The sequence below is a fragment of the Ochotona princeps genome, chromosome X (assembly GCF_030435755.1).
Source record: "Ochotona princeps isolate mOchPri1 chromosome X, mOchPri1.hap1, whole genome shotgun sequence".
Lineage (NCBI taxonomy): Eukaryota > Metazoa > Chordata > Mammalia > Lagomorpha > Ochotonidae > Ochotona > Ochotona princeps.
Window position 1 is genome coordinate 29,674,565 of NC_080865.1, and position 12,960 is coordinate 29,687,524.

Here is a 12,960-nt window from a genome sequence, read left to right on the forward strand (position 1 = left end):
ACAGAATTTCCCACGCTCTACTACGTGAACAGGTTCGATCACTACTACACTAATATACTTTGACCCCAACTGACTAAGAGCAGAATAAATGCAATGTTTTCTTGGATAAAATGGCAATTTGCACAGTTTTAGTAAATAAGGTTGATGAGTCATTAATAAAATGTTGAAATGATGTCCAATATAATTTCATTTTAAGACAAATTTGTAATAGAATCAAAACATTTCTAAAAGTGATAAAAACTGTTTTAGTGCTTAAAGAGCAACTGAATGGCCTGAGAAAGTGACTCCATATAACATCTCACTGAAGAAGTTGGCTGCATGGCTGTGAATGAATTATTGCCTTTTATTACTTTATGACTGTGTATGTATTTTTCATCAAGCAAACAGCATACTTGTGACCCTGACCCTAACCCTAAGACCAACAGCTTCACACTGGGCAGTTGACTTCCCTAGTTTCCTAGGGCCGTGTCTCAACAACAGAAAACCTTGAACCCGGAGTAGCTCTATCCAGCTCAAGAGTTCATTCCCAGGCTCTGGACAATCCATACTGGAACTCGTGTGTAACCTTTCTCACTATACTACCAAGTCTTACGTGGACCCACAGAGGTAGCTTTAGGGAAGAGATGGCAAACAAGGACCAAGTGTCTAATTACCTGACAGAGAAACATGGGAGCCGCTGGTGAGGAGAGTATGGCTCAGGGCTGAAGTGTGTTGCTTCTTAAAGACAGGAAGCCGGCAGTGAGGCCCCGGATGGCCTCATTGCACAAGAGAAAATGTCTACCCTGGAAGAGTTCCAAGCTTCAAAGCTCTACGGGAAATAGAAAGCAGGACTGCTAAAGATCTCGTGGTTGGTCCTGGGATTTGTCAGAAGGAACACAGGGCTCTGCTGAGAGGTGCACACATGAGCGCTGTGGCTCCTTGGGGGGGGGGGGCGAGGCTGCTGCTGCCTCAGAGACAGCGCATCTTGTCACACACAGGCCCTGCTACTTAGGGTTTATGTATTTGGCATCACTTGAGAAAGATTTTCCCTTTCTTGTCACTAGATTCCTTTATAGAATTTTATTAATTACAATCAGACCTCGGTTGTCAGAATACAAAATGATACACTGTGAAATTAAAAAAAAGGTTTTTTTTGAAACAAGACAAAGAAGAAGAGATATAGGCCAAGAAAATGCTCACCATTTCAACCTGGCCACAGCCTGGACTCCTACAAATTGTGATGAATCAGGCTTTTGCTAATAACTTTTTCTCCTAATTAATTCCACCTAATTCTGTTCTCCTTTAGGCTGTACAATGATATGCAGTTACCCAAAATGTTATTACATGATTGACTTTGCACTTACTTAGAAAATGTTCCACATCCACGTGAAATGTGGATTTGCAGTCTTTAAAACCAGACTGTAGTTGGGGACTATGCCTCATTTCCTATGCTCTGCCTCCTCCCCCGCCACAGTGTGTGGGTATCCTGGTACTTTTAAGGAAACACTTCCTATTTCATACAAACTAAGGTCTTGAGTGGTGGTGGATCTTACTGTAACTCAGAGATTCGGTTAGATGAGGACACATGTTACCGTGCCGTAACCATCCAGAGGCCGAGAGTCACGTTGGCAGCCAAAAGGACACTGCCACCAAGCAAAATGAAAAATCCTATCAGGTCTTTGACGTCATTGTCTCCAATCACTGAGGTAAGAGTGGCATCCAGGAAAGAGTTTAAAATCCACTGGCCATCCAAAGCGAAGCAGGGCACTGCATTAACAATAGCCAGAGCTCCAGAGAGAGAAATCAGGTACCTGGATTACAATCGGTTAAGGACGTGATGATGAGGAACGAGTGGAAAGTACATTTTCATGAATCAGGAGATAGGTAACTGCAACTGAAAGCAATGTTACACTGATTTCTCCACTTTCTTAAAATCTTTTTCCTCCATGATAGAATCTCTGATTGAACTAAATGAGTTTATATTATGTCAAGATTCAAAAACCTTGACTAGAAAAATAAAGGCCAATGACTTATAAACTAAGGCAATCTGTAATGAACTCTTAGGAAGACTAAGCCTTTCTAGTCCTTTAACGACACAACAAGGAAGCGGAAGGTGGAAGGACCAAGGAATAAGAGGCCCTGACATGGTGGAAGTAGACACCTGACGTGTTACAATGCCTGGGTCTAGTGCGAGGTTTTAGCTTCCCATGTGATCCTCGGGCTGCGTGCACACCACCACAGCCAGCATCTTTCAAAGGCCACACTAATGAGACCACTGGAAAGTAAACTGTGAGATGAAATAAACCTTCCTTCTAAAGTAGCTCTGATATTTAAGTAAAAACAACAAAAAAGCTGACTAATACAATCAGGAAAATGAACAGTCTGACCCTTGAGCCCTACTTCAGTCTACTATCAGCTGTAAGACTATTAACTACATACTATAAAAGTCCAAACTCTAGAAGGTAAAATCTTGATCATATAATTTGTTGGGGTGTAACTGTATGTCTGTTTTCCATTTCATTTTGCCATATTTCATCAAAGACAGAAATTTGAGATATTTAAAAGTGACAAGAGAATAACTCTTGCAAAACTTTCATTAAGTTGCACGCTTACTGAAAGGTTTTAAATCTGTAAATTGAAGCTTTAGTTTATATTCGGGGTTCCTTTTCTTCTACATCTTAACTTTTCTCCCTGCGTGATCAGTCTTTCTCTTCTAACTTCTTTCTTCCTAGGTAGTCTGATCTCTTCAACTGTAAAGCATTATTTAAGTTGCTAGCAACTAAGTGATATTCAGAAGGTTTTTACTTGCAATGCTCTATTTAAATTAAACTGATAAAGCTCTAAGCAACATACTTTTGAAATATTCTTTGTACATTGAAAGGATACTTCACAAAGGTTTCCAACACCACAGGCAGATCTATGCTTAGAAAGTTGAAACGTGGGATGAAACTGGTGATGCTCACTAAAAAAAAAATAAATAAAGAATATTAAAAACTATGAATTTTACTTGACTAGCCATTAAGTTAAGAAAGTCCTTCATAAACATATGCAGGCTGGCTATCTCACATATAAAAACAATTATTCTATAACATCTAATAAAAGTAGTAGAATGAAAAAATTCACCTCCTAATATGTACTTATATTTTAAACTGAGGGTAAGATAAAGCTGACTACCCACCACATATGAGAAACAGTCTGATTTAAAGAAAATACTACAAATCTTTAACATGAGTTCTTACTCTTTAAAAGTGTCAGAACACCAATGTACTTCAACTTTTTTTTTCAAAAGATTTACTTATTTTTATTGCAAAGTGAGATATACAGAGAGGAGGAGCGACAGAGAGGAAGATCTTCCATCTGCTGATTCACTCCCCAAGTGGCTGCAACGGCCGGTGCTGCGCCAATCTGAAGCCAGGAGCCAGGAACTTCCTCCAGGTCTCCCACGTGGTGCAGGGTCCCAAGGCATTGGGCCGTCCTCGACTGCTTTCCCAGGCCACAAGCAGGGAGCTAGATGGGAAGCGGGGCTGCTGGGATTAGAACTGGCACCCATATGGGATCCTGGCATGTTGTAGGCTAGGACTTTAGCCAGTAGGCCACGGCGCTGGGCCCTATGGATCTTTTTTTTAAAAAAAATTTATTTATTTTTATTTGAAAGGCAGATATACAGAAAGGAGAGCTATTTAAAGAGTACTATAAAACCTACATATTCATCAACTGATGAATGAATGAAAAAATTTGGTGTATCCATGTGCGAATATCATTTGGCCACAAAGGGAATGAAGAATTCATTTATGTTGTAACATAGATGAAATTTTAAAATATTATGCTAAATCAAAGATGCCAGTCATTAAATATCCCATTTATACAAAATGTCCAGAACAGGCAAATATTAGAGAGCAGGTCAGTGAGTTGCCAAGGGCTGAGGATGAAAATCATCTGAGAGTATACCATGGTGCTGATTGCATATTCTGAATATATTAAAAATTACTTAATCACACACTTTAAATGAGTGAACTCTGTGTTACATTCTCACAACAAAGAAATAACACAAAAGATTCTGAACAACAAAATGAATTAGGTTATATGATCTTCAATCATAAGGAGAAGCCATATATTTAAGCCCAATTATGTTATTAGTAAAATGGTTGTTTATATTTACCAGTTTTAAAGCCGTATTTTTCATTTGAAATTCACGTGCTTTGCATAAAGTACGTTATAATCACACCCCTTTGTATCCAGGTACTCCCTAGGGTAGGCTGCTTCTGTTCTTGCTTTAGGAACTCGATGAACTTAATAAACTCTCAAGGGACATGTGGAAGGGGCGGTCCTGCTTGACTTGGGCATCAGCAGCAGGGAGGTGGGAGGGTATGACTCTCCAGAGGCAGGCATGGACGCAGCTCTCCCTTGCTTTATAAACTCACCTTACATTCTTTCTGTCTAGATTTCATTTAATGATTGAGGATAAGTCAAGAATACTTAAACAAGAGATCAAGCTTAAAAAAGCAAGGTGAACACAAGGATTTTTTATTGAGTTGTACTAATAAGAGTATGTGTAAGCTTAATGATTTTCTCAGGGTCTTCTACAGTGATACACACCTGTGTAGTGGAGATGCAGTGGATGTCCAACATACAACATATCAATCTGAGGCGGATGTTTCACTTTTATTAAGCGAGTATGAGTTTCCAAAGATGGTATTATACAGTAAGTTGAACTTGAGCTTTTTTTACAATCTTTATTGGTTCTACAAACTTGGGTGGCTTCAATTGCTTTCCGGGCAGGTAGACATGTATGCTATAAATAAAATACTAATTAGTCAATATTAAACATTATTTATGAAAAACAAAAGTTCAAGTCCCATCCATTCAATTTATTCATGACATCTAGTATACTAGGAATGAAGTCTGTATAAAGGAAATGCAATTTATGTACACCTACTGCAAGTTAGCTTCAAGTATCCCAGTTTGACCAACTAACATATTACAATTATAAATTTTTAAAGATTCACAGATGAAATGTGATACCTGAAATGCAGAGATTTTAATAAAATTATACAAAGTGAATAGAGCAAGATGGAGTTTGCAGATTCCATTTTACCTCTTCATGCTGTTTTTGTAATAATTTTATGAGACAAGCAAGAATTCCTCAGGAACAACTTACCAAACGTTTATTAAAATTATTTCTGTAGGAAAAGCACACATCTGTGAGGCTGTGATTGTTACAGCACTCAGTAGAACCATCTAGCCGTTTGTATGCTAAAGAGAAATATGGTGTTTATTAGAATCCATTACAGGAAGTATAACAGTAATAAAAATTCTGCTTCTAATACAAAATGAGTAAGCAAAACGGCATATGAATTTGGAAGCAACTGAGTAATTCATAATTCAGCTTGACAGCCACTTACTACAATTTGACTTTACATTATCAAAGGAGATCCATCCAATTTGAATTCAAGAACCTGCACTTACCCTCGGACAGCTGTCCGTATACAAACTTACCCACCCATAAAGCTGGAGTTACAGGCTCTCCATAGGTTTTATCATAGTAACTCCAGGGCCCTTTCTGAAGTAGATAGTGAAGAAACGCCTATCTACTTCTGAAAAGTTTTGGAAGATGTTAAGTGGTTCTTGAGAATAGGGAAAATCTGTACATATTTCAACCTTAAGGAATCAGGTTGGTCCACTGACAGATCTTAACATAGGGAGAAAAGCAGACACTGGGCACCTTCTGAGATGATGCAACAGGCAGGACCACATACTACTCCTTATGAGATTTTGCCAAAAAAGAGATTAAAACAGGAAGCCTGAGTCTAATCTAAACTTGATCACTAGTTGATAGCAAATCAGGAGACATTTGAACATGTTAGTGACATTATGAGGATGAGATAACCAAAGAAACTGAGAAAGCAGGAAATTTGAGTAAATAAAAAACTCAGTAAATAAAAACCAAACAAATATCAATTCAAGAAAATGGGAGACTTATTATTAATTAAAACAGATTAGGAAGACATACCAATTTAAGCAAACCAATTATTAAAAACATGAAAAACAGATGTCAAGTAGATATGAATTTTGTTAGATATGGCAGTGGTATTGTAATTATGTTTAAGGAGTTGCATCTGTTAGACAGGCTGAAGTCTACACATGCTGTGGTAGGACGCCTGGGATTCCCTTAAAATATTCCCCCCCAAATTTCACTACTTAGATGGAAAAACTGGCAAGTTGTCAACATTTGCTAAAGCTGATGGAAGAATATCTGACGACCTGAATATATTTATATTTTGTTATTTAAATATTTTATGATAAAAGTTTGTAAAACCAGATTACACATGGAAAACTAAATTTGAAAGAATTTAAAAAAACAGTTCTAACTACTTTTCCTACTTTGCAAAGTGTTTTGGAAAAATTCGCAGTATTAGTCACATTTGCCTACACCAACAGACTTAGACAAATAGAGTTATTTCTTTCCTAAAAACACAGTCTGTGAACATAATCTGTATTTTCTAACACTTCCAATATTTTGAGTCCCACAGTTTTGTGTAAAATGGTGGGAGGCCAATTGCTCCAAACCGAACAAACTCAAGATAAGTTCAGCAACTTCTGAGCAGACATTTCCTTCAATCCTGTCGCTTGTTGTGCACAGCAAAACATCTCATTTCACAGGGTATATTTTTGGAAGCCAAGATAACTTCCCGGGGATGTCTACCACATGAAATATATAAAATATCTATTCCAGATGGCGTCAGATACGTCACTGCCCGCAGAACTACCATGAGACTTGTTCAAATTATACTCCGGCCCAAAGATGTAAGGGAACCTTTTCTCAATATCAGGTGAGTTTGAGTTTGCCAAGTTCCTTTTATTTCTATAAATCTTTCCTTATTGCAAGCTTGTTTTGGACTAGCAATATATTAATACAGAAACCCATGCTTTGATTTTTGTCTATCTAGTTGGTAATTTCCCATTGTTAATCTGTTCAAACATAAACTTATACAAAGGAAAAATTTATCTTGCTACACTTATTACTTGTTTTACATTTTAGAAGTATAAATTAAAGTTGTTTCCTATAGCTTCATACACATCAGTAGAGATAATATTATACTGGTTTGCATTTAATTATTGGAGTTTAGCTAATTGGCTAAAGGTGAAATTAAATGCTGATGTAGCACAATTTTTTGAAAGCAGAAAAAACTGGATTCAAGAATTATTACATACATAATTAGGAGATTAAAAACAATATACAATAAAGGAAATTTACATTCTAATATTTCACTTACCAAGAAAGGTATCTATTATTTTGGGCTTATTTGCTTTCTTAATTTACTTACAAAAGTTAGAACAAAATAATTCTACAGTTATACTCCAAGCACTAGCGAAAGCAGGTATCAGTGCTTGGAGCATGATATTATATTAAGGAAATAAACACACCTCTAACTGGAAAGCTTAACTGTTGTAAAGTCGATGCACTTATACAATAGCCAATTTGGGGTTCGTAGGCAATGGTGTCTAGACATTCATTCCAATCTTGCACATTAGTAACAGGACAGTCCTGTAGATGAGTAACAAGGTCTCCCACAAAGAGGCCTCTGGGTCCAATGGCAGGTGAATCCTTGGGAAGAGAGCAAAACTAGATCAAATGATGCGTGAAGACAAGCTATGATTAACCTGGGCAAATAATAAAGGTCCTATGTGAACTAAATAGAATATTTCAAATACTGCATCAGCCCCTAATTCAAATTTTCTTCTGAGGTATTAATCAGACTGCCTCCACTTTTATACCCTTCATGGATAAACTGTAACATAAATCCTTATATAACACAGTCTCAAATTTGTAGATGAACCATCAGGACAACAAACATGTAAGTCAATTTCTCAAAGAAGCTATTTTCCATTTTGCAACGTCTGAATAGAAGATTTGATACCATCACAGTACTTTTGTCTAAGGCAGTAAAATTCAAAGTCGAATATGTTAAATACAAAATGTCCTGCCAGATAATGTGGGTTTCAGCTTTGTCCTATTCATGTAATAACCAGGCCTTGCGCTGCAGGGAGGTCAGGCACGTGCACGGAGGTATAGCTGTAGACTGTCTCTTCTGTCTCACTTCTTAGGACCAAAGACATTTGAGATAAAAAAACTAACAGCACCTGCCCCAGCAGCTCGCTGGGCCTTAGCTGGGGAGGGGTGGGTAAGTGGCCTGCCGCCATTCCCACCCTGGCGGCTTGCTGGGGCCGGGGGTGGTGGGAAGTCTGAGGGGACCAGTAGATTCTGGTTTGAAGGGGGGAGGGCTGGGGGTACGTGAGGAACTGGGAGCTCACCTCCAGGCAGGTGGAGCAAATCTGGGAATTTCCTCATATGCTCGGTCCTGGGTGGGAAGAGGGGAGGGGAAAGTCCCAGGTCAGCACGCTGCCCTGGTGTGCTGGTATCTTGGGTGTGTGGAGGGGTAAGGCACCAGGCCAGCACATGTGCCAGAAGCTTGGGACTCTGGCAGGTGGGGAGAGCTTTGGATCAGCATACCACCTGCTGGGCTTCCGAAGGCTAGGCTGAAGAACCCATGCACTCCTGGGCATAAGGATTGTGGACTGAATAGGAAAAGAAGCAAGGGGATAGAGTGTACGGAGGGCCACCACAGGAGTATTTTGCAGGTGAGGAAGGACTCCTGAGGGACTCACAACGACAAGGACATTGTGCTTGCAGGTAAGCGAGGGCACTGAGACCTGGTGGTTTGGAGGGGAGAAATTGGAAGACCTCTATGGGTCAGACTGATTCACCAGCCCACATGGGAGACCTGAGCTGGGATTATTATCATGGATCATTGCTGAGCACCACATGCCAGCCCACCTGAAAGTTAAGGCTGGGAGCCTGTCTGGCAGGGCTAGATCCTAGCACCTGACAGTGAACAGAAGACGGGTCACATTAGGATGGGCCATGACACCAACAGGCACAAAACAGAACCAGGCCCATGGATAGATACTGTGAGAGATAAGTGGGCCCAATGCCGTGGAAATAAAAGTCCTGCTGGTTAGCTCAAGAGTTTGGGTGGTAATGGACTGAGCTAGGCAGACCATGGAACCCGCTGACATGGGTACTGGGGCTGGGGACAGGCTAGGCAGGTTCAGGCTGCAGCACCTGCATGGGTACCCTCAACATCCACCAGCTGATACAAAGGCTGGGATGGTGGGGGCAGGCTATGCTGGGTAAGGGCCAAGCACCTACTGGCATATGTGAGACCTGCACCTGGGAGTGGGCCTAGAGGGGGAACATGGGAAACTCCCCTAAGGGGCATAGCTCCCACTGGTAAGCACATGGTCCAGACCTAGGAGGTGGGCAAACTGGGCAAGGTAGCCTCATCCATTGGCAAGTATGTGGATTGGTTTTGGAAGGGAATGGACCAGGCAGGGCCAAGCAAACCCTAGCCCACTGGTGAGTGCAGATACCAGGCTGGAGTGCAGGTCATGTTGGGCTAGGGTATCACACCTACTGGTTCACATGAGCCAGGAATGGGAGCAGACTGAGCAGGGCCAGGTTGCAGCATCTACCAGCGAGAGTTGGGACTGGGGGCAGGCCGGGTCAGGCCAAGCCAGGCTGTAGCATCCAAAGGCAAAGGCCAAGACAGGTGAATGGCTCTGCCAAGCTGGGTCAGAGTAACCGCTGGCATGCATGAGATCTGTGGCTGGGATCAGGCCTGGTTGGGGAGCTCAGGGGACACCCTGGCTGTAGTGTGATTCCCACTGGTGAATGTGAGAGCTGGAGAGGGGGTTGTGGTCCAGTCTGGATATGGTTGCAGGGTCCCTCGGCATGGGTGTAGACTGGGTCTGGGGTGTGTCAGACTGGATTAGACCCCAGCACCCACTGGTGATCATAAGAACCAGGTGGGTGTAGGACGGGCTAGGCTAGCTTTCTGCCCCTGCTGAGCCATGTGGACTAGGCTGGCTGGGCTGTAGCACCCAACAATAAGAACAGGAATGGGTGCGGGCTGGTCAGGAAAGGCCATTGTTCCTGCTAGGACAGGAGGTGGACTAAGTAGTGCTGGCTCATGGACCCACCAGAGGGTGCCAAATCTGGCACTGGGAAGTGATCCTGATGGAGGAGCTTGGGCTAACTCCTCTGTCAGGACACAGTCCCTGCAGGTGAGTGCAAGAACCAAGATGGGGAGCAGCCCAGACCAGGCCAAAATAAGGTACCCACCAGCATACATTTGGCTCAGGTCTGAGGCAAGCCAGGCTGGGCCAGTTCATATCACCCACTGGTGAATTTGAGGACCTGAATGGAGTGTGGGTCAGGTTGGGTCAGACCACAATACCAGCTAGTTCACAATAGGGTCGGACTGGAGGCTGGCAGAGCTGGGCTAGGTTGTAGTCCCCACCAGTGTGAGCTGGAATTGGGGATGGGCCGGGCTGGGCTAGGCTACAGCACCCACTGGCAAATGATGAGGTGAGGCAGGCTGTGCCAGACTAGGCTGAAGTGCCCAACTAGCACACGTGAGACACAGTGAGAGCGAGTGGGGGCGAATTAAGTAGGGGGCTGCAGGGGCCTCCCTGCTGGGCCACTATTCCCACTGGTGAGCCTAAAGCTGGGATCAGGGGAAGACCAGGCTGTGCAGGGCCACAACACCTGGTGGCCTACATATGAGCTGGATCAGGGGAAAGCCAGGCTGGGCTGAACGTACCTTCCGGTGCACGCATAAGCTGGAGTGGGTGTGGGTGGGTTGGGCTTTTCCGCAGGATCAGCTGGCAGATGCCAGCATGGAGAGCAAATTCTGTCAGGCTAAACAGCTGAACCACTTGGAGAGTGCAAGATCCTGGAGCAGGAGTGGGCCCATTAGGGAAACAGTGGACACCTCCCTCTTGGGTTGCCACTCCTTCTGGTGAGCATGAGAACTGGGACTGGGGCAGGCATGGCTAGAGAGAGAGTGGCACCCGTTGGCACCAATGTGGACTGGAAAATGAGGCAGGTTGGGATGGACTGGGCTTCAATGTCCATTGACATGTACGAGAACTGAATGGGATGTGACAGAGACTGGGCCAGTCTGCTGTACCTATTGAGAACATGAACCAGGGCAGGGGTGGGCCTGCTGGGGGTTACTGGGTGTCGCTCCGACCACTCTTCAGTTCCCACTGGTTTGAGTGAGGGCCGGGTGTGTGGTGGGCAGGATCAGGCTGGACTGTAACATCCATTGGTTTGCATAGCAGACAGGGCTGGAGGCAGAACTGACCCAGCAATTGCAACTACCAGCATGTGCATAAGCTGATTTGGGTAACAGACTGTGTCGGACCCTGTTATTGGTAAGCACACATAAGAATCAGGTCTGGGATCACCTCAGATGAGGTTTCTTTGGCAGTTTCCCCCAAATGAACTGCTGATCTCAGAACCTCAACCATGAAGAAAATTGTAGATTTTATGACCTGACCATGGAATGCCTGTGTCAGAGCTGGGCCTCCTCAGTGGCTTAGAGCAGTGGACAGCATATCCAGGTGCACATGGAGGATATGGCAGTACACTGGAGCCTGCAGAGGATACCTGGTACCATAACAGAGGATGAAGGATGTAACAAATTGATCAACTACCCCAGCCAAGCGTTGGCAGTGTAAACCTGGGCAAACAGAGTCTCTAAGGTGGACTATGTCAGCCAGTGGATTCTGGAGAGATTTCATCATGCTTGGAGTGGCGAGATCGGAAGCAATGTAGAACTGTTGAACTATCAAAACCACGTGAGCAGGACCCTCGAAGCCTGCCTATTGTGGACCTGGGATGGTTGGGAGGCTGGGTGTGCCTTTTCCCTTTATCTCCTCCCTTCCCCCAGACACAGGAAGGAAACAGGAGAATGTGGAAATAATGGTCTCATCCACTTTCCTCTAGACCTTGACCCTTTGCACCCTAGTCAGCTATGTAAAAATCATCAAAACATAAAATTTAAAAAATTCTAATAAAACAAAAAACAAACAAAAACAACAAAAAATTAATTGCAGGGCCTGGCACAGTAGCCTAGTGGCTAATGTCCTCGCCTTGCATGTGCCGGGAGCCCATATGGGCACCGGTTCTAATTCCGGAGGCCCTGCTTCCCATCCAGCTCCCTGCTTGTGGCCTGGGAAAGCAGTAGGAGATGGTCCAAAGCCTTTGGACTCTGCACCTGCGTGGGAGACCTGGAAGAAGCTCCTGGTTCCTGGCTTTGGATTGACTCAGCTCCGGCCGTTGTGGCTGCTTGGGGAGTGAATCAATGGACAGAGGATCTTCCTCTCTGTCTTTCCTTCTCTCTGTCTATCTGACTTTCCAATAAAAATAATAATAAAAAACTAACAGCAAAAGCTAATAACACATGCTATCAATCAACCACAGTTTGAATAATCCTATCTTTGTAACACAGGACCAAAATGATTTTCCATGTTCTTTTAAAAAAGTCAATGTGTTTCACACTATTTTGTTAGATTTTAAAATATCACAGTAATTTCTTCAAAAGAAACAGCATTCTGTATGGGGAAAAACTGAATAAACTCTGTTGACATTAAATAGCACCATGTCACATGTGGTGCAATAATGCTCCAAGTCATCCACTGTTTACCTCCGCGACTTCCGTGATAAGCACACCGACGCCAGTGTAGTAAAATGGCAAAAGGATCACAGGGAGGAGAACAAGGACTAAAATACCCAAGAGTGCAAGGACGAAATTATGCCAGATACCTGAAAAGACAAAGAACAAACACAAGAAACTCAACAAAGCGCAGGATGGTACAGGTCGCTGAAATTCCTAATACCTGGCCATTCTGATAAATTAGCAAGAGACCAGAAGCTGTGAGGCAGAGACCTACTTAGTAAGGCAGCACACAGACCCTCACTTAGAGGTTGCCTTCATTCTACATACAGAAATCTAAAGTGAGCAAGTTAATGCTAGCAGAATTAATATCTTCTAAATATACCTGTTTTCAGAAAAGGTATACATCATTAATTTTAGGTTAAACACACTTGTGATTGAAAGAAACTTCAAATAT

General features: G+C 42.9%; 1 protein-coding gene across 1 annotated transcript in view; it reads right to left on the bottom strand.

Moving 5' to 3' along the window:
- Positions 1–369: 369 nt before the first annotated feature.
- The window catches only part of MBTPS2 (membrane bound transcription factor peptidase, site 2), a 55,033-nt gene continuing 42,442 nt past the window's right edge, over positions 370–12,960 (bottom strand). The window contains exons 6-11 of the mRNA XM_004587813.3: positions 12,534–12,652; positions 7,405–7,585; positions 5,138–5,232; positions 4,576–4,771; positions 2,866–2,941; positions 370–1,790 (exon numbers count right to left, since the gene is read on the bottom strand). Of these exons, the coding sequence (XP_004587870.1) occupies positions 1,568–1,790; positions 2,866–2,941; positions 4,576–4,771; positions 5,138–5,232; positions 7,405–7,585; positions 12,534–12,652 (890 nt within the window). The 3' untranslated portion in view covers positions 370–1,567. The remainder of the gene's footprint in view (positions 1,791–2,865; positions 2,942–4,575; positions 4,772–5,137; positions 5,233–7,404; positions 7,586–12,533; positions 12,653–12,960) is intronic.